Here is a 26,335-nt window from a genome sequence, read left to right on the forward strand (position 1 = left end):
CAGGATGTCCTGTGTTCTCTGTGATGACTGTCAGCACATAGTTCATTGGTGCTCCAAAGCAGAGCATGGGTTGCCTTCTGCAGACAGGCTGTCTCCTCTATCCTTATCCTCATCCTGTTATCTTCTGCCTGGGTCTACAGGATCCTAGCACCTGGAAGGCATCATAGCACCTTTGAAAGCAGCTCCCTGAGACTAATGATCTCTCACACAACCTTCCCTCACCCTCTTCCCCTTTTCACCTTCAGGAGGCCTGGCCTGCTCCCTCAGTCCAGGAGAGGAAGACTCAGAGAGGACAGGATGCACACTGAGCTCATACCCATAGAGGGGAAAGAGACGCACAAATGACTCTGGATCTTTCTCCTACCCATAGGGTCTCCAAAGGAGAAAACACACCTGGTCAAAGGGGAGAGTGTGACACAGGTTTAGAAGGTAGAAGATGGGCAAGAGAGGCATGTTCCAGTTTGGGCAGGTCAGAGAATTACTCTCACACCAAGATATGAGGGGAGACACACTCCTGCTGGTGAGGGGAAGAGAAACACTGACTGTGCTGACTAAACACTGACTGGGGAGAGACTCATCCCAGAAGGGCCTGTACACATGAAAAATCCAGATGTGGAAAAGAGACACCCCCAGAGTGGGAGGAAAGAAACGGACATGCCCTCAGTAGGAGAGAGACTCACAGAGAGGAAGAGGGACCCAAACACATCAGTGTGATGGGGCCTAGGAGTTGGACATACACAGACCCAGAGGGGAAGAGGGAGGTGTGCACACACATGCAAGGAAGCTGGGGGTACTGCACATACCCCAAGGTGGGAAGCAAGTCAACAGATAAGAGTATTCAGAAGGGAGTTGGCATGTGCGCACACACACACAGAGACACACACACACACACACACACACACACAGAGATGCATTTAGATGAGGGGATGGAAATTCATAGAGGAAAATGCACATGCATGTACATATGCCAGGAGGGGAAAGAGAGGCAAACACAAAAGGCAGGTCCCCTCCCCCCACAGAGGAGGAGAGAAGTGGACCAAGCAAAGAATAGTAAACAACAGGCATTAAGAGGAGATGCCCAGAGAGGCACACGCAGCTCATCTGTGACTTTGGTACTTTCATCACTGCCCCAATGACTGGGCTGGGAGAAGCTGACAGTGTACTGTTCAGTTCCTGGAAATGATGTGTTCTCACACCTTACTGGATTTTCCCAGAGAGGGACAGCCATAAATGGAAGTCAGCATTAGGGTGCTGAAGACACCCTGAGCTCTAGCCTGTCCTTATCCAGTCACAGATCTCCAGACAGAAGTTCATACTACATTCCTGTTACCCTAGTGTAGTAGTAGTGTAGGTGTCATACACTCATCTGGAAGATTCTTTTCCTAAGTGCTTTGTGAACCACATCCATGTTGTAAGTAGACAGTAAAAATAGATTTAAGAAACCTTTGGTTTAGCCAGCACAGTAGGTATTACTGGAAACAGTAACCCACCATGCTTTTGACCCCCCAGAGCCTTTTTTTTTCCCCCACATCTCTCCAGGCAGCATCTTTTCAGGCCAATTCATGGTGCTTCTATGCTCCCAGAGCCCTCCTGGGGTACCTTTGTGATGGCAGTGAGCCTGCCCTACCTTACAACAAAGGTGTATTGGGAGTTGGTCTTATTTATCTTTATGTCACCCTCACCTGCACACCATCAGCATTCAGAAAGTTTTACAAGACGAAAGCAGAGACTGCTGAAAGAAGAGACTCACATTGATGATTTGGGGTCTTATCACCCAGAGCCTTTGGGATTGAACTGGCTCCCTCTGGCTTTCTCTTACCTCCCATTTTCCAAGGAAACTAGACCTTGCAGGCTTCCTACCTACTCGGAGCTGAACTAAATTTGTTCAGCAGGGCAACCTGCTCAGCACTGGCTGCAGGTGCTGAGTGCACACTTCTCGAGTGTCTCTGCCCACCTACATCCTCCATCAGGCCCTGATACTGGCTCCATCATCTGGCCCCAGCCTCCTTGGCCACCTCCCCTGCTTATTCTCCCTGACTGGACAAGGAGTCTGGTTGACTTCTGTGAAGACAGGAGGTTACTGATCTGATGAGCTAGGCAGTAACCTCCCTTCTCTAGAACAGTAGTGTTACCTGACTGATGAAGTGCTTGTTCCATGCTTACTGTTCAGGGCACCTCCACATAGTGATGCCATTAAATCCTTCTATCAGCTCCCTAAAATCCTAAGACATGTACTATGGTTGAACTTCATTTGTACTCTAGCCACTCTCCGTCTTGGCTTTAGAGAAGCTCTTCTTGCCTTTCCAAGGATCATCATCTCTCTCCCTATCCCATTGAATATGGGATTGTATTTGGCCCCATGGGCCTCCTCTCTTCAGCCAGTGACAGTGTTCAGCATTCTCAGACCATGATGGTTCACAGCCTTTGCTTAGCCATCTCTATCTGGCATTTCTCCTATAGGCCATCACATCCTGGCCTCCTTTGCCAAACCACACAAATTCAGGTTTCCACATCACCACTCCACTGCAGCAGTTTTGGCCAGGGTCCCATTTGGTAGAGGCCTCTTGATAACACATGCACACACACGTGTCGATGCACACATGCATGTACCCAGTACCACTGCCAAGTTCAGCAGATGCTTTCTCTGGTTTTTAATCTTCCTGCTACAAGATTCAGGTCCCTCCTCTACAGTGTACCCATTGCCTACTCAAGTCATCCTGCAGTCTAGGACAGCTCCTTTATATATTGAAAGGCCATGACTACTAATTACTTGTTATTGTGATTCTTGGACATCAGTCTGGAACTCAAAGAAATCAATGTTTCATTTCAGTAGAGTGGAATATTGCTTACTTGCCTGTGACCTTTATGTCAAGGTTAAAGTTTCAAAAATAATCGTGTATATTCCTTAGTTTCCAGAAGTTGTGCCATATCCTATATGTAAATCATTTCTGTCTATGTCACTGTCAGCCAGCTTTTATCAAGATCCTTCTGAGTTTGTAACACATTTCTACTTACTAGGTTTATCATTCAATGGCATGCTGCCATTAGAGATAATTTTAACTTTTTTATATAATATTTTAAAGATATACAAAAGTAGGGACAGCAGGAGAGTGAGTCCTCATACCAGACCCAATTTTGATATTCATCACCTTAGCAACTTGTTTTGACCATGCCCTACCCATGTGTATGCCCTCTCCTATGAACTTTTAAATTTATTACTATATTTATTTATTTATTTATTTTATTTATTTTTTTGTGGTACTGGAATATCATCCCAGGAACACTCTACCACTAAGCTAGCTCTCCAGACCTTTTTATTTTTTAATTTGAAACAGACGCTTGCTAAGTTGCCAAGGCTGGCCTTGACTTTGTGATCCTCCTGCCTCAATCTTCAGAGTTGATGGGATTATAGGAATTGGCCACTGTGCTTGGCCTGTGGACTATTTTGATGTAAAGTTGTTCTATCATTTGTATATAGGTTTTAGTGTTTCCAAAATGTGAAAACACTTTTTAAAGGTAAAATCACAACACAGGTTTTACATTCCAAAAAAATAGTCCTTAATATCATCAGGTATCAACTTAGTGTTCACATCTCCATGGTGTCTTTCAAAAAGTTTTTTTTGTTTGTTTGTTTTTTTTACCAATTTTCATGTATTTTAGTCTGCTTTTTTGCTGCTGTCACTAAATCATCTGACCAGAACAATTTTAAAGGAGGAAAATTTTATTTGAGGGCTCATTGTTTCAGAGGTCTTAGTCCATAGAAGGCAGGCTCTATTCCTCAGGGTTTGAGGTGAGGCAGGACATCATGGTGGAGGAGTGTGGCAGAGGGAAGCAGCTCACATTATGATCAGGAGGCAGAGAGAGAATCCATTCTCCAGATACAAAAATATATACCCCATAGCCATGCCCTCAAAGAACCACTTCCTCCAGTCACACCCCATCCTGTCTCCATTTACTACTCTGTAAATCCCATCAGGGATCAATTCACTGGTTAGGTTAAGGCTATGACCCAATCATTTCTCCTCTAAACCTTCTTGTATTGTCTCGCACGTGAGCTTTTGGGGGACAGCACATAGGAACCATAACAGTATGATTCAGATCCCTTAAGGACCATAGATAGATTTAGTTGATTTTTAGCCCACAGATTTTGCTTTTCTTTGTTGAAGGGCTGGCCATTTGGATGAGTGGTAGAGTACTTACTTAGCATTTGTGAGGCCCCTGGGTTCTATCCCTAACACTGTTGAGAAAAAAAGAAAAAGTCAAAGAAATGCTTGTTTTGTTTTGTTCTTATTTTTATCCTATAGCAGTTGCTATAAGTTTGGATTTTGCTTATCATATCTCTGTTGTACTTTTGACGTGTTCCAATAACCCCTGTTTGTTCTATAAGTTTGCTCTACTTTTTTGCTTCCAAATATATTCTTCCAGAATGCAGAGTTAAAAAAATTGAATGTCAAAGAAGTAAATACCGAAGTAAGTGTCATAAGCAATCAGGATAGCATAGCATATACATAGCAAAAATACCTAAATGGAATCTTATTCCTGAAGTGGTATTTGGGTTCCCCTCAGAAAACACACATTGATTACTAACAGATATTTCCTTTTTTTTTTTTTTCTTTAAAACTGAATGGGAGGGGCTGGGGTGTTGGCTCAGTAGTAGAGGGCTTGCCTACCATGTATGAGGCACTGGGTTTGATTGTCGGCACAGCATATAAAAAATAAAGGTCCATTAACAACTAAAAAATATTTTTTTAAAAACTGGGGTTTTCTTTCTTTTGTATTCTATTTGTTAAAACCTAGCATCATATAAAGGTTATTTTCCCATGTACTTATGTGTTATTTGTGTGGATTTCTCACAAGCTAGATTGTTTTGTGAATAAGCATCAGATTATGTAGTTTTCTCCCAGTCATTGGCCATGTCATTAGTTTCCAATCTTTAAACAATGCAGTGATAAGCACCTTGTGTATAAATCTTTATGTGCATCTCAGATTATTTTCTTATGTTGAATTCTTAGGTATAAAATGAGTGGACATAAAGATAAATGCCCAGTTCTTCTTTGGCATGCCAATTGTATGGCTAATATGACTCTAGAAAAGACTTGTGGTCACTGGTAGTACGTAGGAGTGTGCCCATTTCTTAACCTTCCCCAATGTGGGTCACAGTCGCTTAAATATTGCCAGTGTCTATACTTTTTTATTTCTCTTACATATTTTTATCTTTTTAGTTTTGCCTTCTTTGTAGTCATCTCTTGCTTCCATCATTACAATTGCCTTTGTTCTGGAGTTGATAGTCTTCCCTGTAGAAAAAATTTCAATAATAGAACTTAACTATTTTGCTGGAAGGACTGGTGCTAATAGCTCATGGTTTGTGCCTCAGTAATAAACGCACGATATATGTGGATTTGTAAGATCTACTTTGGCTGTTCAGAGTCTATATTTCTTCTATTTGTTAGCCCCACTATGTTTTAGATCACTGATATTGCTATTGTGTATTAGTACTACAAGTTTATGTTGGGGGTGGGGACACCTGCCAACTGAATTACGCAGAATATGCAAAGTGGATAAATTAAGGGAGGAATTATTCACATTGCCCAACAATTTACTTTAAAAAAATGATAATCTGAGTTGGGGTTGTAGCTCAGTGGTAGAGCACTTGCCAAACATGTGGGAGGCACTGGGTTCGATCCTCAGCACCACGTAAAAATAAAGATATTTTTTTAAAAAAATAAGGATTCAATTAGCACCTAAACTATTGGAAGGATGTTAGTTGAAACATCCAAAGTATTAGGACCATTCAGAAGTCAATCAAGATGCTCTGAAATAAAGTACATACTAAAAATTCCTTGCATTCACATAATACTTCGCAGTGTACCATCATTGCTTAGCCCTGCTTCACGAACCCTCTGAATTTGAATCCTCAAATGGTCCTTGCTAACCACAGCTTCATATTTTTTACCTTTGCTCCTGCTGATTCCTGCATCTCTCTCACCAGAATTTATTCCTCCTTTTCTCTTGCTCTGTGGGTTCCCTCTGGTCTCACTTGCTCCCTGCCACCAAGCTGGCTCCGGCTGGTGCTCTAGGACAGTCTGCTCCATCAACCACTCTGTATTCCTGCCTTTCTATTCCCCATCCCAGAAGAATTCTTTCCCCTGACCTTTTCTTTGCTGGGACCACCAGATGACTGGAAACCATTGTTCAAGCATTACTGGGTGAAGTACCATGTATCAGCATTAGTTCTGGCACACTCCTAGAAAGTATCGTGCATCCAGGGCCTGTCAAGGTTTGACCCTTTATGCTCTACAATTCTGTCTCTCAAGCTTGCCTTCCCTTCCCCCGACAGTACCACATTCCTGAGGTCCTCCAGCTCCTTAGTCGGCTATACATGCCTGCCCTTGCCTCTATTGGAATATGCTACCTGTTTGTCCACTGTATCACCACCTGTTTATCCTTGAACTGTACTTAGGTGTCTTTTCCTCTTTGAAGTGAATTGATTACTGAGTCTTCCTTCTGTGCTAGGCCCAGTTTTTGCTTCAGCATCTTCACACAACTCCTCTCTCCTTGTGTTCTGATTGGCTTCTGAATGGTCCTAATACTTTGGATGTCTCAGTGGCATCCCTCAGAGAGTTGAGGTGCTAATTTGAATCCTTTTTTTAAAAAAAAGTAAATTGTTAGGTAATGTGAATCCTTTTCTTTGACTTTCTATCTCCACCTGATCCTTCCTGTTAACATTTAAACATGTCAAAGTTCCGCCATCTTTTAAAGAACAAAAAATAGCGACAGCTCTGTTCTTTCCACATCTTTCTCTCCCAATAGTGAGGAATGCTTAGTGCATCAGATTTCACTGGTGGTATGCCTTCAACGTCAGGGCTCCAATCTGGTTCCCCTGAAACAGTTCTTTCCAAGATTATCGAAAGCTTATGTGTAACTAAAACAAAAGGAAGCAGGGTCTGTCTATCTTGACTGCTGCTCCCTTGAAACATTCTCTTCTTTTTGCTTCTGTGGGAGGACACCTTCTCTGGTTTTCCTCCTGCTCAGTGGACTTTCCACCTTTCTGCTAGGCTCCATCTTCCATCCATTCTGAGTGGTAGAGTTTCTCCTTTCCTCCTCTCCTGGCTCTTTCCCCATTCTCCTGTGGTGTTCTGCATCTCTACCACAGACTCCCTTCACCTCCAGTGTTTAACTGATCTTTAAAACCTTCACTGGAGAGTTAAGTAAGATTCTATTCAAGATCTATATCATAAGGCTGTTACTTATCATTAGTAAAATTCTTACTGAATGCAGCTCACTGTGATACATGCTTTATACATGATTTAATTAATTGCATACAACAGCTCAATAGGGTTTGATTACCCCACTTTTCAACTAAGAAAACTGAAGTGTTAAAAAAGAGTAAGTTATTTTCCCAAGACCACAGAGCTAGTCCATGTGACCCTATAATCCCAAGACCAGATTGATTTCATAAACACAGCAGAGCTTAACCTATCCCTTCTACTGTTGAAGCCAGTGGCCCTATCATAGCTCTTGCTCCCAGCTAGGCTTTTCTTACAGCCTCATGCCCACTCCTTTCATAAGATACCATGGCTCCAATCAAGGGAGGCCTAACCATTTCTACCCTAGTCTACATATTCCCCAGGCCCTGCCCTGCTCTGCTTCTCCCCCTCTCTGGGATGCACTGCCTGCCTCTCAACCTCACAAGCACAGGTCCACATCCTACCTCCTACTCAGTTCATTTGGTTCTTCCTTTTCAAACTCCCTCCTCCAAAGCTTGGAAGAATCTTTTGTTTCTGTATATTTTCATTGTACATAATCTATATTTATTCTCTGGCATTTTCTACCTTTCTATTTTATGTTATCAATAATTATCAATTATAAACATCTTTTGGGATACTTCCCCTAAGAGACTCTAAGCTCCTTTTTGTAGAACTGCTGACTAATTAATCTTTGTGTTCTGCATTATATCTTGATAGTTAAATTAAATGATTGAGTTTTTTTTTTTTTTTTAAACCGGTAAGTCTGCTCTTATAGCTCATTCCTGACACCTCTCTGTACAGGTAGAGGGACTGTGGTCTGTTGAGGAAGACGAACTTTCTAGATCCGACCACAAGATGGCACAGTGATTGCAGCCTGCTGGTATCTGTTGAGAATGGGCCAAACCAAGAAAGAAAACAATGTGATCTTGATAGCTGGGTACTCAAGGAAAATCCAAGAGAATTTTCAAACTTAAAGCATTCTGTCAGTCGAGGAACTTTTTTCTTCCATGGATCCAATTGACCAGCAGTATGGAAATCCCCATTCTTCTTTTTTTTCCTTCTATTTATGCAAAAAATATTTGAGTATCTATGAGCTTCCATGCTCTAGGTATTAGGCATACAGAAATGGGCAATAAAAGGCAAGATCCTGCTCTGGTGGACTAATATTCTGCAGCCTTCACCAGCAACCAACTGATGATATTACAGATAGAACCAAGAGTTTCTGTGCTATTTCTTGTTACTTCTGAAGTCATCTTTTCCTTCTTCCCCAGCAGAGATCAATTTATAGTTTTATATTATCCAAATGAGTTTCAGTTCAGTAAGCAAAAAAAACTCAACTAGTCAGCATATATCAGTGACTAATTTTGTTTTAGTCATGTTTATCTGGTCTTCTATCCTGTTTCCCATTTATCCAGTTAATCAAGTGAGGTTCAGAATGTCAAAAATTATGTCCAATATTGCACAGGTAAATACATGGGAAAGTACATCTATCATTCATTCCTTTATAATTAATGCCAGTAAAATTGATTAAAGCAGATAAAGCAAGTCCAACATTGTGACAGGTACCTCTGGATAAATTTGACATTCACTGTGTTGGTACTAAATATTTGACAAGGTGAATCTAATGTAAATTTACTCAGTTAAAATTACATCTGCCTTCAAAACATTTCTTCTGCAAGGAATAAACAAGAGTATAAAAATAAAAGAAGCATAACAATATAGAAACATCAAGTATCATACCTTGTATTAAAACTATGAGAACTTACTGCCTAGCAGAACAGCCTTCTTTGTGATAGGAGTCTTAGCTAAATATTCATTTTAATATTTTTTCGAGTTTTGAACCTGGTCTCTTCCCTGTGCCTTCCATCCATGCCTAATCCCTCCACCATCTTGTCTGTACATGATGGGATTCTCTTCCATATCCTCTTGCCAACCCTTGCTTCAGTTTCAGAAGGCTGAAGCTGGGAATTAATTTGAGAGGTTATGCAAAAGAGAAATTCTCATGTTGCAGAATTCAAAGTGTGGAATTTTGGTTCCTAGATATATATATATAGATAGATAGATAGTTTTTTCTTGATTTTTTTGTAATTATATTTTCACAGTTATAAGTCTGTTATAATCTTTTACCAACCACAGTTAAGCTCAAAAATAAAGGGTTTGTCCATCATTTAATGGACTTATCACATATTACCTCAATTACCATTCAGTTTAACTCAAAAAATGACTGCCAGCTGCGCGTATGAATTGGTTTTATTTAAGCTGTGATTTGGGTCTATGAAGATGACTATCATAGAACTTGAGATATTCCATGCCTATGTTACAGAGAAGATCAAAAGTATGCACTTCACCACATAATCACTTTTAATGTGGGGTGTTCTGGTTTGTCTTTCCCTTGACTAAGATTCCATGTAAGAGCCCATGCCAGGGGTGGGGGGAACTGCTGCTTATTTTTTCAAGTCCACATTAGGGCATTTTGGAGCAGCACTTATTTCTGAGTAACAGTGAACATAAAAGTTTTGCATTTTTAGAGCCTTCAAAACCATACTAGAGATTTTATAATACATCACTTTGTTTACCTACCTCACTTGGTTCTCATGGTACTACAAGGTAAGTATTCCCATCCTTCAGAGGAAAATGCTGAAGAGAGGTTTAGTAAATTGTCCAGAGTTAAACTGATTGTGAGGGTCAGACAGGAGTCAGATCCAGTTCTGAGTCTCAAAGGCCAGCCTGCCTCTCCACTACTGTTCCTCTTCACTCACTGCTTTTGCTCTGCTTCTGGGCAAAGATGTTTTGAGACCTTCTTCCAGTAAGTTTTAAAGGAGTCGTTTAAAGATGACTTCTAAAACTGTACTGCCTGAGATTATGAAAAGATCTCTCTGTAACATGTCCCTGGTCACAGTAGGAAAGGGCCCAGAGTTGGAGGCAAACCAAGAAATTATCAGGCAGTGGAGAAGGGTGGGATGATGCTTCAAGAGAGAGGAACCCAACAATTCATACTGATGGTTTGAACCCCTTTTTGTTAATTATCTATCAGCAAATTCTGCATAGGTCTAAGTGAGTGTATAATTTAGAAGCTCACAATTTCTTTTTAAAAAATAATAACCTAAATAGAATTTGAAAGATCACCACTAATTCTGTTTCAGAAAACAGCAGAGGCACACAAAGATTGGATATGTTCTAAATAATCTGAAAAAAGGGACAGTAGTCTGGGCGTAGGAAGAGCAAGTTGTACATGCACCTACCTTGAGGACAATTTATAAATTATCAGAATAATTTTAGAAGTTTCAGTCCCTAGTAACATGATTCCTTCACCCATCTTCAGTCTGTGTCTCTTAAAATTTGCTCCCAAAATAGTGAATCTCCTAAAGCTACCCAGGCCCATCATATAGTTAGACTCCCCTACCTGGAATACCTGCTCATGCTTAACCAGCACTTATTCTTTTATCTAGGTTCTAGAGTTAACTTTCTTATTTTATTAATCAGATGTAAGCCTCCTAATTATCATGGTGCTTCTTGTTTTCTAAGCTACTGCTAATGAATATGGAGATGCTTCTCAACTTACATTGGAGTTACATTCCAATAAACCCATCATAAGTTAAAGATACTATAAGTTGAAAATCTAATACACCTAACCTTTGGAACACCTTAGCTTAACCTGTCCTACTTTAAATGCGCTCAGAGTACTTGTATTAGCCTACAGTTAGAAATCTCTTAACACAAAATCAATTTTATATTAAAACACTGAATATTTCATATAATTTATTGAATACTGCACAGAAAGTAAAATTAGAAGAGCCGTGTGGGTTGTTTTCACAATGTTGCAAAGTTAAGAAATCATAAATTGAACCATTGTTAAATAAAAGACCTTCTATATTTAAAGGTGCTCTATGAAGGTTGAATGCAGACATTTCAGTTGGTAGTTCCTTTGGTATTTGATAAATGAAACTTATCCCAGAACTATTTATCTGTAGATCTCAGTTCCAGTTAGAGTGTATTCCTGGAGCCTTTAAATCATGTAGTGTGATATGCCAGTTCGTAAGCAACAGGTGAACTGCACTGGCTTCCTCCAAGTTCAACAGCTGAGAATGTGGCCCTAAAAACTGCCTAGATATATATCCTTCCTAGTAAGGACTGAAGGTTACTCATATTTAAGCCTCTATTCCTCACATCCTAACCCCCAACCACCTTTGAATGGGGAGGAGAGATTTTGGTCTTTTCCAGTCATTGTCCTTATAAAGGATTTTAGTTTAATAGTTTACAGAAAGTTTTCTTTTCATATTTTAGTAAATTCCTGTGAAAGTTTTTCTTATCCTTGTTAATTTTGTTTTTCCAATATGAAAGCCTTGCCATTTTTTGTTTTCCATGGCTTTACTGAGATATAATTGATATTTTATAAATTGTACTTGTGTGATATGGACACTGAATCTACTTGGACCATACATATACATCCCTAAAACCATCACCACAGTCAACATAGTGAGCATATCCATCATTCCCAAGAGTTTACTCATGCCTGTTTTTAAATGGTCCTTCCCTGTCCTAGCTCTTATCTTACCTCCTGTCTCCAGATAGCCACAGATTTACTTCCTGTCACTATCATATGTTTTGCACTTCCTACACATTCATATAAATGGAATTACACATTATATATTCTTTTCTCACCTGGATTATTTCACTAAGCATAATTATTTTGAGGTTTATCCATGTTAGTGCATGTATCAATTGTTCCTTCCTTTTTATTGCCCATTTAGTAGCCCATTACTTGAATTTACTACAACTTGTTTATCCATTCACAAATTTATGAACATTTGGGTCATATCTAGTTTTGACTTTTATAAACAAAACTGTGACTATGCATATACAAGTCTTTGTGAAGATGTGTGTTTTTATGTCTCTTGAGTAAATACACAGATATGAAATGACTGTTATATGATAGGCCCATGTTTAACTTTTGTAAAAATCACCAAACTGTTTTCCAATGGAATTATACTGTTGTTACCCTATCATCAGTGATGGATAAGAATTCCACTTGCTTCACATCTTCAACAGGAGTTGATATGGTCAGATGTTCAGTCTTTTTAATTTTGGTCATTTGAGTGAGTGGATAGCATTGTCTCATTGTGATTTTTATAAGTTTTTGTTTGTTTAAATCTGATGTATAATGTGCCAGCCAGCAGTGTAACAAGATTTGAGGTAGGCACATGATGGCATAAAAACTAAATCATGCTGAACCACAAAAAGATTTTATTGTGATATTAATTTGCATTTCCCTAATGACCAATGATGATACACATCTTTTCATATGTTTTTTGCCATTCATATGTATTCATGGGTAAAATGTCTATTCAAATCATTGACTCCTTTTTAAGGGGAGTTGTTTTCTTACTGTTAAGTTTTGAATGTTCTTTATATATTCTAGATGCAGGTTCTTCATCAGATATACACTTTGTAAAAGTTTTGTTGTAGTCTTAGTGGTTTGTCTTTTTATTCTCTTAACAGGGTCTTTTGAAGAGTAGTTTTAAATTTTGGTGAAATCCAGTTTATTAATTTTTAACTTATGGGTTGTGCTTTTGGTGTTGTAACCAAAGAATTTTTGACTGACTGTCCCAGAGATTTTTCCAGTGTTTTCTTCTAGAAAGTTTATAGTTTGGCTTTTTTACTTAAGTCTGTGCTGATGTAGACTTAAGCTTTGTATGTGGTGTGAGATGTGGCTCCAGGTCCATTTCTTGGTATGTATACATCAAACTTTTCCAGCAACATTTGTTAAAAACATTTTTTGGTAAAATAATTTTTAGTTATAAAAGTAAGGCATTTATATAATACAGAAAAGTATAAAGCCTATATCTTACCTATGTTATATTTATAACTTGCCTGTGTACATTTAAAGGTAATTACAATGAGAAAAGGGCTAGCATATGTCACAAAATTAGGATTGCAGTGTATGTGCTTAATGCTGTGTCCTACTTTTTTTTTTGAAATTTTAACATTATATGTTTTCCCATATTAAATACTATTCAATATTCTTTAACTGCTCTTTTCTATGTAATTAAATAATCTTAAACTGCATGATATTTAATAGCTACATAGTTCTTCTATCATATAGATATATTTTACCCCTTTTATTAGTTATTACCAATTTTATTCTTAAAATTTGAACATCTTTGTTTTAAATTTATTCTCATTTTTTGCTTTAATTTTTAGAAATGAATTATCAAGGTAATGTTTTATAACTGCCTACTTCTTACCCTGAGTACACAACTGCAAGATGCCCAAACCATTGGGGCTTCAGGGCACTTCACTCATTTGAATCCTTATAAAAATCTATAAACTACACTGAACTGCACTGCAGCCAGACAGTCATCTTAGAGTCTACCATAATCTGCAGTTCTAACCCTTGAGTTCTTCTGGCTATTAGCCACCCCCCGCCCCAGACACACACACAATTTTTCTTTCCCTGTTTTTTCTTCTTTTGGGGGTAGGAGCTGTGCTGGGGATTTCACCTAGGGGTGATTTACCACTGAACTGTATGCTTAGTCCTTTTTTTATTTTTTATTTTGAGACAGGGTCTCACTAACTTGCTTAGGGCATCTCAAAATTGCTGAGGCTGGCCTGGAACTTTTGATCCTCCTGCCTCAGCTTCCTGAGTCTCTGGGATTACAGGCATGCACCACTGCTCCCAACTGGGGAAGTGTTTCCTTTTTTATTATTATTTTTTATTTCTTACATATATGACAGTAGTGGAATGCATTACATTCATAATTATCCATTCACAGCACAATTTTTCGTAACTCTGTATATAAAGTATGTTCACGCCAAATTATGCCATTATACATGAGCTCCCTTACTTTTTTGCATTACAATTCTTAATACAGCTTTATAGCACAATTTATCATATCTCTGTTTATATATAAGGTATGTTGATACCAAATTCACATCTTCATACATGTATTTTGTATAATGATGACTGCGTCCTTCCACCATCCTTGCTATTCCCCTTCTTCCTCCCTTTCCCTCCCATCCCTACTCCCTATCTAGAGGTAATCTTCTTCCTATGCTCTCCCTCCCTACCCCACTTTGAGTCACCCCCCTTATATCAGAGAAAACATTCGGCATTTGTTTTTTGGGGATTGGCTAACTTCACTTAGCATAATCTTCTCTAATGCCATCCATTTCCCTGCAAATGCCATAATCTTATTCATTTTTAGTGCTGAGTAATATTCCATTGTGTATAAATGCCACATTTTTTTTATCCATTCATCCACTGAAGGACATCTAGGTTGGTCCAAAGTTTAGCTATTGTGAATTGAGCTGCTATAAACACTGATGTGGCTGTGTCCCTCTAGTATGTTGTTTTTAGGTCCTTTGGGTATAGTCTAAGAAGAGGAATAGCTGGGTCAAATGGTGGTTCCATTCCCAGTTTCCCAAGGAATCTCCATACTGCTTTCCAAATTGGCGGAAGCATCTTCTTAATTGTACGTTCTTCAATGCAAAAATCATCCAAAACTCATAAAATTCTTTTCTTTTCTAACTTTCTATGGTACTTGATCAGGCCATATAATATTGTTTTTAACTGTTGATATACCACACTAGTCATCACCAGTACCATTTGTTTTAATAGATGTATTTCTTAACTTGACCAAAAATGCATACTTTTGCAGCTACAGCTAGATTTCCCACTCCGAGAGAATTGGAATTGTGTCTGTCAGTAGCCATAGTGATAAGATCTGTAATGTAAGTGCTAGGTGTTGGTAATACTTATTACATCAGTGTCCCATATTAATCTTTTTTAAACAATTTTTTATTTGTTGATAGACCTTTATTTTTATTTATATGGGGTGCTGAGATTCAAACCCAGTGCCTCACACATGCCAGGCAAGTGTGCTACCACTGAGTCACAGCCCCAGCACCCCCTTATTAATTTTAATAGTGGTACTTTGTATAATTGAGCATCAGCTCTAGCTTCGGGACATGACGTAGTTCTGCAGAGAACATCTGGCATCCTTATCTGCCTTGGTTTTCTGCCTTTTCTGCTCCTAAAGGTTGGTCTTCATAATATGCACCAATAGAAGGACATAGAATGTAACCCAAAACACAGGTTACTTGAGAAAACATTTTTTTCTTTGTATTATTGTAGATGGACTTGCCCCTGGGAATTTACTTGGAAATGTAATATTCACATCATAAAGACAAACTCAGGATCTTAGAAATTTTCCCCAGTTCTTTATTCTGCTTCTACTTTTGGATACTCAGTTGTTTGTATCTTTCTGCGTGAACAGAGAAATCAAGGAAAGCACTGGTGGAGCAGGATTTTTCCGTGGCCCTTGCTCAGATAGACACCACAGATTTTTCTAAAAATTGTTCTGAAAACTCTCCCAGAGAAGATACTGGATATATTTAGAATAAAAAGAAAATAAGCAACTGACTTGAGAAATGATAGTTAACTTGGAATAATATTGCACTGAATAAAAATATGAGTAATGTAAAATAATTGTGATTCCGAGATATAGATATAAATATATAATAGAGAGATAGTAATTGTCTGCTTTTCATTTTTCAATGTACTATAAATGTTTTGCTTGTTTCACATTTATTTCTAACAGAATTTAAGAAAGGTTTTTGTTTTGTTTTGTGGGGGTTTTTTTCTTATAAAGGACAAAGAATAAGTGATAATGTATACAAACAAGTTTGTTCATATGCCATTAACCAGATTGGGCCTGACTTTTGGAATTTCAAACTAACTCTTCTTTTCTTTTTAGGTTGCCTCTTGGTGCTGCCTTGGCGGTATTTGGCACCCAGAATGCTTCATTCTGTGACGGTCTATTAGTAAGATTGCCTTGCTAGAATTTGGAGCAGGGCCTCAGGTAGGTGGCTTTTATCATTATATGGCATGACTTTCAAAGTGATCAGTTATTTCAGTTTCTAAATAATGTAAGATATAATATTAAAAACTTTGAAAAGCATGCCACATAATAAGCATGCCACTTACAATTTTAGGATCCACCAGTGTATATTGTGATCAGCACAACTTCAGTAGTAGTTGCAGTCTAATGGAAGGCAATGAGCAGTCTTCTTCACTCTGCACAAAATATGTAGCTGCTGTAAAAGCTTGTTTGTTCATCTTCCCCAGAAAGTCCCCAGATGAACTCTTAATTGAGTCTTCCTTCTCTGAATCTTGCTTAGAGTGGCAGAGTATCCCGTGCTGTCACTAGATGTCTGTCTGCTGGGGAGGATATGATTAACTGTTGTCTAGTGGAGAAGGGGATTAGATCTGCTTCCTGCAATGGGGCAGATGCTTGAGTAAGGCTAGGGTTGTTGGGAAGAGGACACACATGAGCATCTAGATTTTCCAGCCTGTAAAGATGTGGCTCAATAGCATAGAATGAAAGTGTAGAAATATTTGGGAATCCAGGTAAACGTGGATTTGGCACCAGGTAAGTCTGTCAGCAGTACCTCAAACACAGGGTGGGGGTTTAGAGGCCAGGACCCCGAGGATGGAGAGACTAGGGAAAAACAAAAGTGGTGTGCCAACTACCAGGGAATGAGCGCAAACTCTTAAACTCTCTACTGATGGCAAACGGGGACCCCACCATGGGGAGGAAAGGAAGACTTGGGCTGAGAGCCAGGCAGGCCCTCACAGTACATATAAACAGAGATACACAATCAAATTAAATGTGCATAAATTAATTTGGCTAAAATTTTTTAATAAACACAACATTCTATGGAGATTAAGCATTAAAATCAAGTTAGCATAAATTTTTAGCCATCAATTTACTGTAAATATTTTAAATAAAAAAGTTGATGGTTTTTTAGTGTTATGAATTACAGATTTTCTTTACTTTTGTACTTCATTATAGCTATTAAATTTTTTCATGAAGCTATTTTTTAGTAGCTAGAAAAAGGAGAAAAAAGTTACTTTTACAGAGATTAAACTCCATTTATGCGGGTTTTCTGTTTAGATTCTTCTATATCTAATCAGTCAAACTTTATCTCTGATATTTTTAATATCACCCTTTCGTACATTTTAATTCCACAAGAAGAACATCCTCTCTAAAAATTTACAATTTTACTTTTGTTCCTTTTTCCCTCCCATAGAACTTCATTATCTATTTCCAAACAGTAAATCATGGTCAATCATGCTTAAGGAATTATTGGAACAGAATATTTGAAGGCAGAAATGTTCTGAAAATGCAAGTCCACTAAGTGCTGGCCAGGTTTGTCTCCTTGCCCATTTAGCCTCTGAGTAGCATGTGCCTGAGTCCTCCTAGCTTTCAAGGCCTGCTGAAGCAGAGAATGCTTGTCACCAACACAGAAGCAGTACAGACTGCCAGGTGGTTCTCTTGTGCCACTAAGTTCTTACCCCTTTTCCAGAGCACACTAACCATTTAATTCTATTGGGTTTGTCTTCTGAGCTTGCTTTATAACTTATTTGAGATTTCAGGAGCCCTGAAACACATTTTATCTGCTTGCTTTGATTCCTGAAATCCCTGAAATGGATTATAATTCTGTTCAACAAATATTTATCAAATGTCTTTTACATGCCAGGGCATTGGATAGGTGCTGGGGTTATAGAGATGAATAGTAGCCTTTTGGTAGATGAGTTTATGGTCATCAGAGGAGAGATGGGTCATTTCAAAAGAGCCTTCCAATCCATACTGGGATTAAAAAATTCTGAAAGGGAAGATTTTCAAGTTCATTCTCATACAAGTGGAATTGATCAAGGAATATAAATATCAAATCTCTCTTTAATTTGCATGCCAGGGGAAGCCCCAGGGTCCTCTGGAGTCTGAGGGAAGTAGTGGCCATCCATCCTTAACTTGACAGTTTTGCCTATTTACCTTCAGCTATGTGGAGGTAAATAAAAGTGGTTGTTTCCAAAAGTGATTTTACCCTGGACAGCCACATGGTGCAATTTAGGAGAGGTTGATGGCAAGTGCAGAGTCTTACCTGGGTATGGATTCTGTTTTCATTACATTTTTAGTGCTACTTGAACATGAGCATATAACATCAGACAACATATGTGTCTCCTTAAGTAGCCCATATTTAAAATGTGCATTGTTTTGAGATGGCTTAAAACTAATTTCTCTGCATGAGCTTTTGTAACTAAGTAATATTTTCTTTCCTTAGCACTTTTCTTATATTGCATCTGATTTCTACCTTTTCATTTGAATTTGTAGACAGATTCAGTGTCTGTGCTTGAGAGTTGAAACATTAAATCTGCATTATCCTGTATGTATGATTTTAACAGCATTAGGCAATTAACCATATAAGAATGGTTTTTTAGGGTACTTCAATGTGAACATTTTTATAATTGGTGTCAAATATTTTTGTTGTACCTTCAGAAACTTTAGGGAAGTTAGTGGTAATAAGTGTATCACAACTTACAGTACACAACCTTTGGGCTGCCTATATCATAGAAATAGCTGAATTATGAATATTCTGGAAATGTTTTATATAAATTTTATTACAAGCTCAGAAAATTCTTTAAAGTATTGATTAAACAATTTTTATTATAATTTCACTTCTTTGCTCTTAGGCATCATTGCTTCCCTTTTGCACAATTCCTTCCATTTGCAAATACTAACTAATTTCCCTATGAGAAGAAAATGAAAATACCCCAATTTGCCCTCTGTTTTTAATTTTTTTTTATTTTGATAAGAACATAGAATCATAGGGACCACACACACAATAGTTAAAATGAAATACTAGTTTCTGACTTACAGATCAAAAAGAGCTTTTAAGAAAGAAGAAAACCTTTTTAATTCAACATGGCATTTTTATTCCATAAAATTTTTTAAAAAGGAAGAAATATATTTCTGAAATGGAACATAATATTTGTTTCATTATTAAACCTTCATCAAGTTGTCTATTCATTCTGTGGGTATCCAGAGAACATATGGCCTTAACAGAAACTCCTGTTTGGTAAATAAGAGAAGTTACCTTGGGATTTCTTGGAACTTGGGAATGTCAGCTTTGAAATTCATTGATAATTTTCTATTAGTTCTTAAAAACAAATTGATTGGCAATTTTCCTCCACTTTTTAATTGTTATTACTTTTATATTAAATGTAAGATATTTCTAAATATTAGTAATGTTAATTTCTTTTGTAAATTCCAAAGATTGTCTAGAATTACATTTTAACGAGTTATTCACAATAAGTTGAAAAATATCAAAAATACTAATTTGTAAAAGATATCCTTATTTTTTATTTATTTTAGCTAACTATGATATCTAATATAGAAAAATAAATACTTTAGTTTTCCATATTCTGGTTATAAAATGAGGTCTTTGAGGACCTACTGTAACTCAGGTGAGTTAGATGCACATCTTTGCTGTGTTTCCTGCTTCACAAGTACTCTGGCTCTTTTCTATTCTCTGTAGGGATCAGCAGCCCCATCCAAGTGTCACATCATCTTCCCTGCTCTATTCCAGGCACCAATACAGCCACCAAGTTTTTATTAGGAAATTTGTACTAGGAATGGGGGCTCAATTAATGTTATCTACTCATCTAGTTGATTCCTTAGTAATAAAATCATCCAGAGCATGCTTGTTTTCTGAAGCAAAATAAGTATTTCAAACAGCTTTCTGTTATTATAATTGCTATTATTTTAATCTAAGACTTTTAAAATAATTGCTAAGTTTTGACAAAATAACTTTCTGTTGGTTTATTTGGTTGGTTAGACCAAAGAATATCCATGCTACCCAACTTTGACTTGAACGCACATGTTCTACCTTATGTCTTCTGTGGCAGTTGAGCAAATCTAAAGGTCATTGTTTTTGCTGGTTTTAATTTTTCTCATTCATTCAACAGTTATTTTACTGCATTTTTGTGGAAAACAACAGTGAATAAAACTGACATAGCCCTGCCCCATGCTGCCTGTGGTCAATTGTGCATTCTCTCCTGGGCTTTTCTAATAGTATAATTTTTTTATTCTTCAGTAATAAGTGATTTTACAAACCTATGGAAATTGAATGCTACAAATTATTGTACAGGATCATTGAGGTTGTTTTTTTAAAAAAAAAAAAAAAACGTTCTAAGTATGCTTTTGTCCTTACTTCAAAATTGACTGTCTTCAATTGTCCTTCTAACAGTTTCTTTCATATTGTTTCAAAACTGTATTAGTGTTTCACACATGTAAATTAAAATATTATCAACTGGTAAGTTTCCTTTTGTAATCTACCTGATTTATTCTATGAAAAACATGCTTCAAACAAATGTTGACATATTTTGCATTGTTTACTAATGATATTTGATTGTTAGCATAAAGTAGAATAAAACTTAAGACAGTTGATAGCATTTGTCCCTACTTGACATTTAAATGTGAAAGAATTATTGATGCTGGTAAGTATTATAAAAATTCACAACTATTAATAAAGTAACTATCAGAACTATGAACTTTTTTAAAATACAGAAACAGTTTAAAAATAGTCCTGTTCTTTGTCACAGAATTGGTTTTAATAGGCCATCTGATGTGTGATTTATTTATTTTTTGCTTATTTTTTTGAGTCACTACTTTAGAATAATGTAAAAGCCTGGAAGATAAACCTCTGTATATGTGCACAGTCATACAGTATTCCCTCTAACTACTATTTCTGTGCATTCAGTCATTCTGAGGGGAAAAAATGCTCATTGTGGTATCAACAAAAACTAGAAATGCTGTTGAGTCTTAGAGCAATTTAAAATAGGTCTGTGTACTTTCTACTTCTTTCACAAATCTTCACACCAAGGTAAAGAAGAATGTTCATGACTTGAAAAGCATCATTGATGCATAACGAATCTTTGATGTGTTTTCAAAAAAAGTAGAAAAGAAAAACACAGTAAATATATTTCAAACTTTTTAAAACAGTAATCCCAATACTTTTAAAAGTTTTTCGTGTTACTATAAAAGAGAACACATTGATAATTTTAGTTAACATTTTAGTTAGGATTACATAAATATACAAGGTGAATAATAATTAATTCTAATCAGTTCTTGATTTTCTTTGGAGAAATAATTAGCAGTTGTTTGAAATGATTTGGCAGTTCAAGAATTTTAAATAGATTGAACATGGGGAAATTAACTATAACTGGAATAACTAAATTAAAATGATAGCTTTATTATTTTGTTTCAAAATAAGATACATGAGTTTTTCTTGAAATGCTTAGACATTAAGATTTTTAATAAAATACAGTTGAAGAGTATACATAAATAAGAAATTTACATGGATTCGAGATTCAATAAAATTTATATTTTTCGGGAAAAGAAGAAAAAACGTATGAATTTACTGTTTACTAATAAACTTTAGTTTTAGATTTTTTTTCTCTCTAGATCATTTTCCACTCAGTTATACCAGCTATTTTAATAGTTAAATTTACTTTCTAAAATCTTTTACACTTTTTAAATGTTATGTTTGTTTCCTTTTGGAGATATTTAGCAGCTCTGAGAAAATTGGTATTACCCTCTCTCTTGATCTTTTTAAATATGGGGACAAGATTTATCTACTTGTAAATTGTTTTGCTAACCTACCCTCGTTATAGAATGCAGTAAAATATATATGAAATAGAAGTTTGAGGATATAAGCACCTTCTTAACCACTCATTATGCCATCAAATTGTTCAACTCCTATGGGTCTTTCTTAAAATGGCAGTGGTGATGAATAAATGCATCCACCTCTTGGACTCACTGAATTCCAGGGAGGTAATAGAGGTGAAAATACACTATACTTCTAAGGTATTTATATTATTAAAATAACATAATATACAAAACGGTCTTTCATTTCTTACTTACCCCACCCAAAACTCACTATGTTCCCTGGGCAAGTAAGTATTTACAAAGTTAATTTTATCATTTTGCAGTTTTGATGTGCATAATTCAGTTCTTCCATTTATGCATGTCCTGTGCTTTACAAAAGAATGGAGCTTTTGCTTTAACTTTTACAGTATCTTTATTGGTCTAAATTTTTATTTTTCTTGTTTTTTAAACTGTGAAAATAATGCTGCTTTCATATATGCCCTTAGTATTTTTGTAATGATGCTTGAATGTCCTCTATTAATATTTTTAATATATCATCAAATTCTAAAAGTATGTAAAAATTACATTTCAAGAAAAATTATTAGGTTGTTGTTTAGAACTTTAAAGTTATTTTTACTTAATCTTTGGCTATTGTATTTTAACTACTTGATTTGTATTTCAAGTTCTTGTAAATAATGATTTCTAAATGTTTATCTTTAAAATATGCAGAGTTTACTAATCTCTGTATGCCTTGTACTCTCTATAATAGATAATACTAGGTATTTCTGCCTTTTGACCATTATTATTTTCATATATACTTGTACAATCAAGAATTAACACTTTTTTTCCTAAGCATGCTCTCAGTCTACTGAAGATCATGCTACTGATGGGAATTTGTATGCTATTTTAAGATTTTTCAACAATAATCTTGTAAAGCAAATGATGCTTCTTCCTATTCCTCCTCCTCCTGTATCAAATCTGTATTTAATTTTCCTTGCATGTTTTTGAAATCTAACAGTGCAGAATTGTTGCTACATGTTAGCAATCCTTATACTATTCTTAAAAATAAATTGACAGGTATTAAAAGTAACAAGTGTGGCTCTGAGAAGCCCCATTTGCACAAGTGTACACAGTGTGAACAGGAGTGCTTTGGAGTGCTTTCACCAGAAGGCGGTGGTTCTTTGGTGTGGTTCCAGATGTGCTTTCTAAGAAGGACCTGAGTGTGTCTCTTCCATAATATTAAACTTAATGAAATTTTGATTAGTTTAGTTTACAAACAGTAACTCTAATCCCCATTTCTCTATGTAGACAAGTTAGTTTTATTTTTTTAACTTTTAAATTGAATCTAGGAAACAAGTAGGGAGTCATTCAGCATCACAAATTACATTTATCTAGATAATACTATTTTAATTTTTATTTCTGCATTTATTTGTTCATGTAAATGTGCTTAGAACTAATAAAAATATGCAATTGGTGACAATGCATGACTCATCAGCAGAGTATGGAATGTAAGCATGTGCCATGAAATTGCAATTCTTTCATCCTTTATTTTCTGTCGTTTACATACTAGTTCCATTTAGAGTGTAGTCCATTCTTTTTTTTTTTTTCTCTCCCCATAGATTAGCCAAAATGGGAAGAATTGGATTCCACTCTCTTCCACGAAGAGTTAATGGGACTGGCTAAGATCAAAATCTGAGGCTTTTTCCATCTGTAATCAGGTATGCATTGAACAAAAATCACTATAATACTGTGCATGCACCTTTAAAATAATTGGCTAATATGCATTATTGTGAATATGGTCTTTTATTAGATGTTGAGCTCACAACATTATATTTATTCTGTAGTTTTAATGCACCTATGATAACTAATTTGAGTTCTGTAATATATTAAGATTAAAAGCTATTATCAGCCATGAAAAACTTTCAGCTGGTCTTAGAAAAGTGTAATATTTGATATTAGTGCCTGTCTTCATTGCTCAGTATGTACATCAAAGATTACCATTCATTTGTTGTTCCATATTGAGTATCACCAATTTAATATAATCAAATTGTTTATATACTGTTTCATAGTACACTTTTCATACTTCTTTCCCAATAACATAGAAGATATTTTTTCCAACTGAAATTCTCTTCATTAGAGTTGGATTCTATAACACAGTGACAGTTATGACCAATTTCTGATGTATTTTCAGATACCAGTTAGAAACTCCATTTTATTTTTATTCTGCAATTGGAAAATGATAAAATTGTTCTAATAAGATTCATGAAAGCATTGTGTTAGGGAATCAAAGAATGAAAATTAGTTTTTACTTCTTGCCATAACAAAACGTTTTTTTTAGAGTTTATAGTACCATTATTGATTACAGCAAAATAGCTGTGTAGGTCTAATTTCTGAGAGAGGCAGAGAAGGTGTCTTCTGAATGACAATATAACAGGAAATGAACAACCCCTTGAAGATTCAGAAAATCCCAAAACAGAGGGAACATATTATGTTAGCATTGGTAGTGTCAGTTGCATTATGTTAGTGTCACTTTTAAACTGCAAGGAGAACTTTCAGACAATTTGAACAGCATGAAGTCTACCTAATCAAACAGAAAGGACACTTGATTAGCTTACCATACATATGCTTTATCACTTTAATCAAATTAGTGGATCATTACTGTGTTTTGTCTGCTTAGGGATAGCCTCTGTTAAATACAAAAAGACCTATTGGAAAATACACTTAGGTTTACCATAATGTACTTATTTTAGAGCTTCTGCAAAAGTATAACTGGAATCTGAAAGTGAGGATAATAGACCTAGTTTATGAAGGCAAGAGTCAGTCTAATACCAAAATGCAAGTAATACAAGGAAGTTGGTTTTCATTTTTTTAATATATAATAGGATGAAAATCCAATTAGTTCGTAGTTGGTAATTATCATTTAGCTACCTTTGAGTTTTCAATTTAAAGATCAAGTCTTTTTAAAAGAGGTTGCAGGTATTATCATTTATGTGGCCTCTTAAAAATACCTCATTAAACTACTTTGAAGAAACATTAAGGAATTATTTAATTTATACATTAGTTGGATCTTTGGAGATTTAGTTTTTTTAATCTGAGTAATAGTTGATAATGTTTGCTTGTCTATGTAGGTTTCAATTCAGTTTTAATTTTTTTGTTTAAATTTTAAAAGTCATACTCTGCTATACAATATATACTTTTGATTCTTTCTCACAGCATCAATAATGAATTGAAACTCTGACATACATTTTTGCCAACCTAAGTCTGTAATGATGTACTCATGCACAGGTATTGTGTGCTACTGGAAGTCCCAGCAGGTGTGGTGCACTTAGGTTAGAGGTGTGTCAAAGGCTGACCCCCTTAGCTTTGGGGGATGCCTAATGTAACTACAGCTGATCTACTAAGCTCACTGTGTCCAGTGAACTTAATCATTGTCTAATGTAAAAAATATTGAAGGGCATTAAGCATCTCCCTCCCACTATAATGACAAGGAACTATGTTCTTCACCTAATAACACATTGAAAGGTTTTATCATTTCAATACTGTGTATTTGTTAAGAAAATAAATCATTTCTGTTATTGACTTGGGATCCCTTAGAGTACAATGACACTGGTTTAAAGAGTACATTTTCACTTTGGGTGGTGCATTCTACTGTTTCAAGCCTTTAATGTCTGGGCTTTAAGTATTTCCACAGACTCAATGGCTTTCAGTTGCCTATTTGTACCTAAATACAGGTGTGACTAGAGCTGACAGGCATAAATTAAAATGACTTTTCCACATTAAAACATTTTGCTGAAACATTTTTATATTTTTAGTCAGATTTATGTTTTCTAACCCCTTGTGAAAATTGAAGCTAAATAATGCCACTTTTAGAATCATGTTTTGTTGCTTCCTGAGAGTTCCTGAAATCACAACTGCTATGCCTAAGTACATCATTTGTCAGGTGAAATGTCAGGGTATGTATGAACTGTTCATTCTGAGCAATGCATTTATATGTATTTTGACAATATAAAGAAACCTACAGATATTACATTGGACCAGCTGAATCCATTTTATGGTTTCTTTTTTAATTCAAAAGCATCACATAGCAAATAAATTTTTTTTAAATTGAGTTTAGTTACAAACTAGTTGTTTCTTATTTTTTTTTCCAGTCCCTTTTTGCTTTCTTTTACGACCACATGAAACTTGAGAAGCCACCTAAAGCTATATCATTTAGTGGAGTTGGGCAGTTCCCAAGTGTCCAACAAGAAGGCCTGGTTTAGGCTGCGATGGCCACTGTCATTCCTGGTGATTTGTCAGAAGTAAGAGATACCCAGAAAGTCCCTTCAGGGAAACGTAAGCGTGGTGAAACCAAACCAAGAAAAAACTTTCCTTGCCAACTGTGTGACAAGGCCTTTAACAGTGTTGAGAAATTAAAGGTTCACTCCTACTCTCACACAGGAGAGAGGCCCTACAAGTGCATACAACAAGACTGCACCAAGGCCTTTGTCTCTAAGTACAAATTACAAAGGTATTAAACTCTATTTGTCTTTCAGATTATATTTTCTCTTATGTTGGCCATTTGAAGCCATTGTAAACGTATGTATTTGTATACACATTTTT

The 26,335-nt window shown here is 36.2% G+C and overlaps 1 protein-coding gene across 11 annotated transcripts in view; it reads left to right on the forward strand.

The window, feature by feature from the left end:
• The window catches only part of Plag1 (PLAG1 zinc finger), a 45,352-nt gene that overhangs the window by 12,316 nt on the left and 6,701 nt on the right, over positions 1–26,335 (forward strand). For 2 of the 11 annotated variants that reach the window (XM_078017155.1, XM_005322923.4), the window contains 3 exons: positions 16,004–16,108; positions 23,356–23,454; positions 25,885–26,243. In XM_078017155.1, the coding sequence (XP_077873281.1) occupies positions 26,002–26,243 (242 nt within the window). In that variant the 5' untranslated portion in view covers positions 16,004–16,108; positions 23,356–23,454; positions 25,885–26,001. Of the gene's footprint in view, positions 1–16,003; positions 16,109–17,091; positions 17,459–20,504; positions 23,455–25,884; positions 26,244–26,335 lie in introns of those variants that run through there. The other 9 variants (XM_021724874.3, XM_078017157.1, XM_078017156.1 and 6 more) reach the window with 9 other exon arrangements.

This window comes from Ictidomys tridecemlineatus, chromosome 7 (assembly GCF_052094955.1).
Source record: "Ictidomys tridecemlineatus isolate mIctTri1 chromosome 7, mIctTri1.hap1, whole genome shotgun sequence".
In the NCBI taxonomy this organism is placed as follows: Eukaryota; Metazoa; Chordata; class Mammalia; order Rodentia; family Sciuridae; genus Ictidomys; species Ictidomys tridecemlineatus.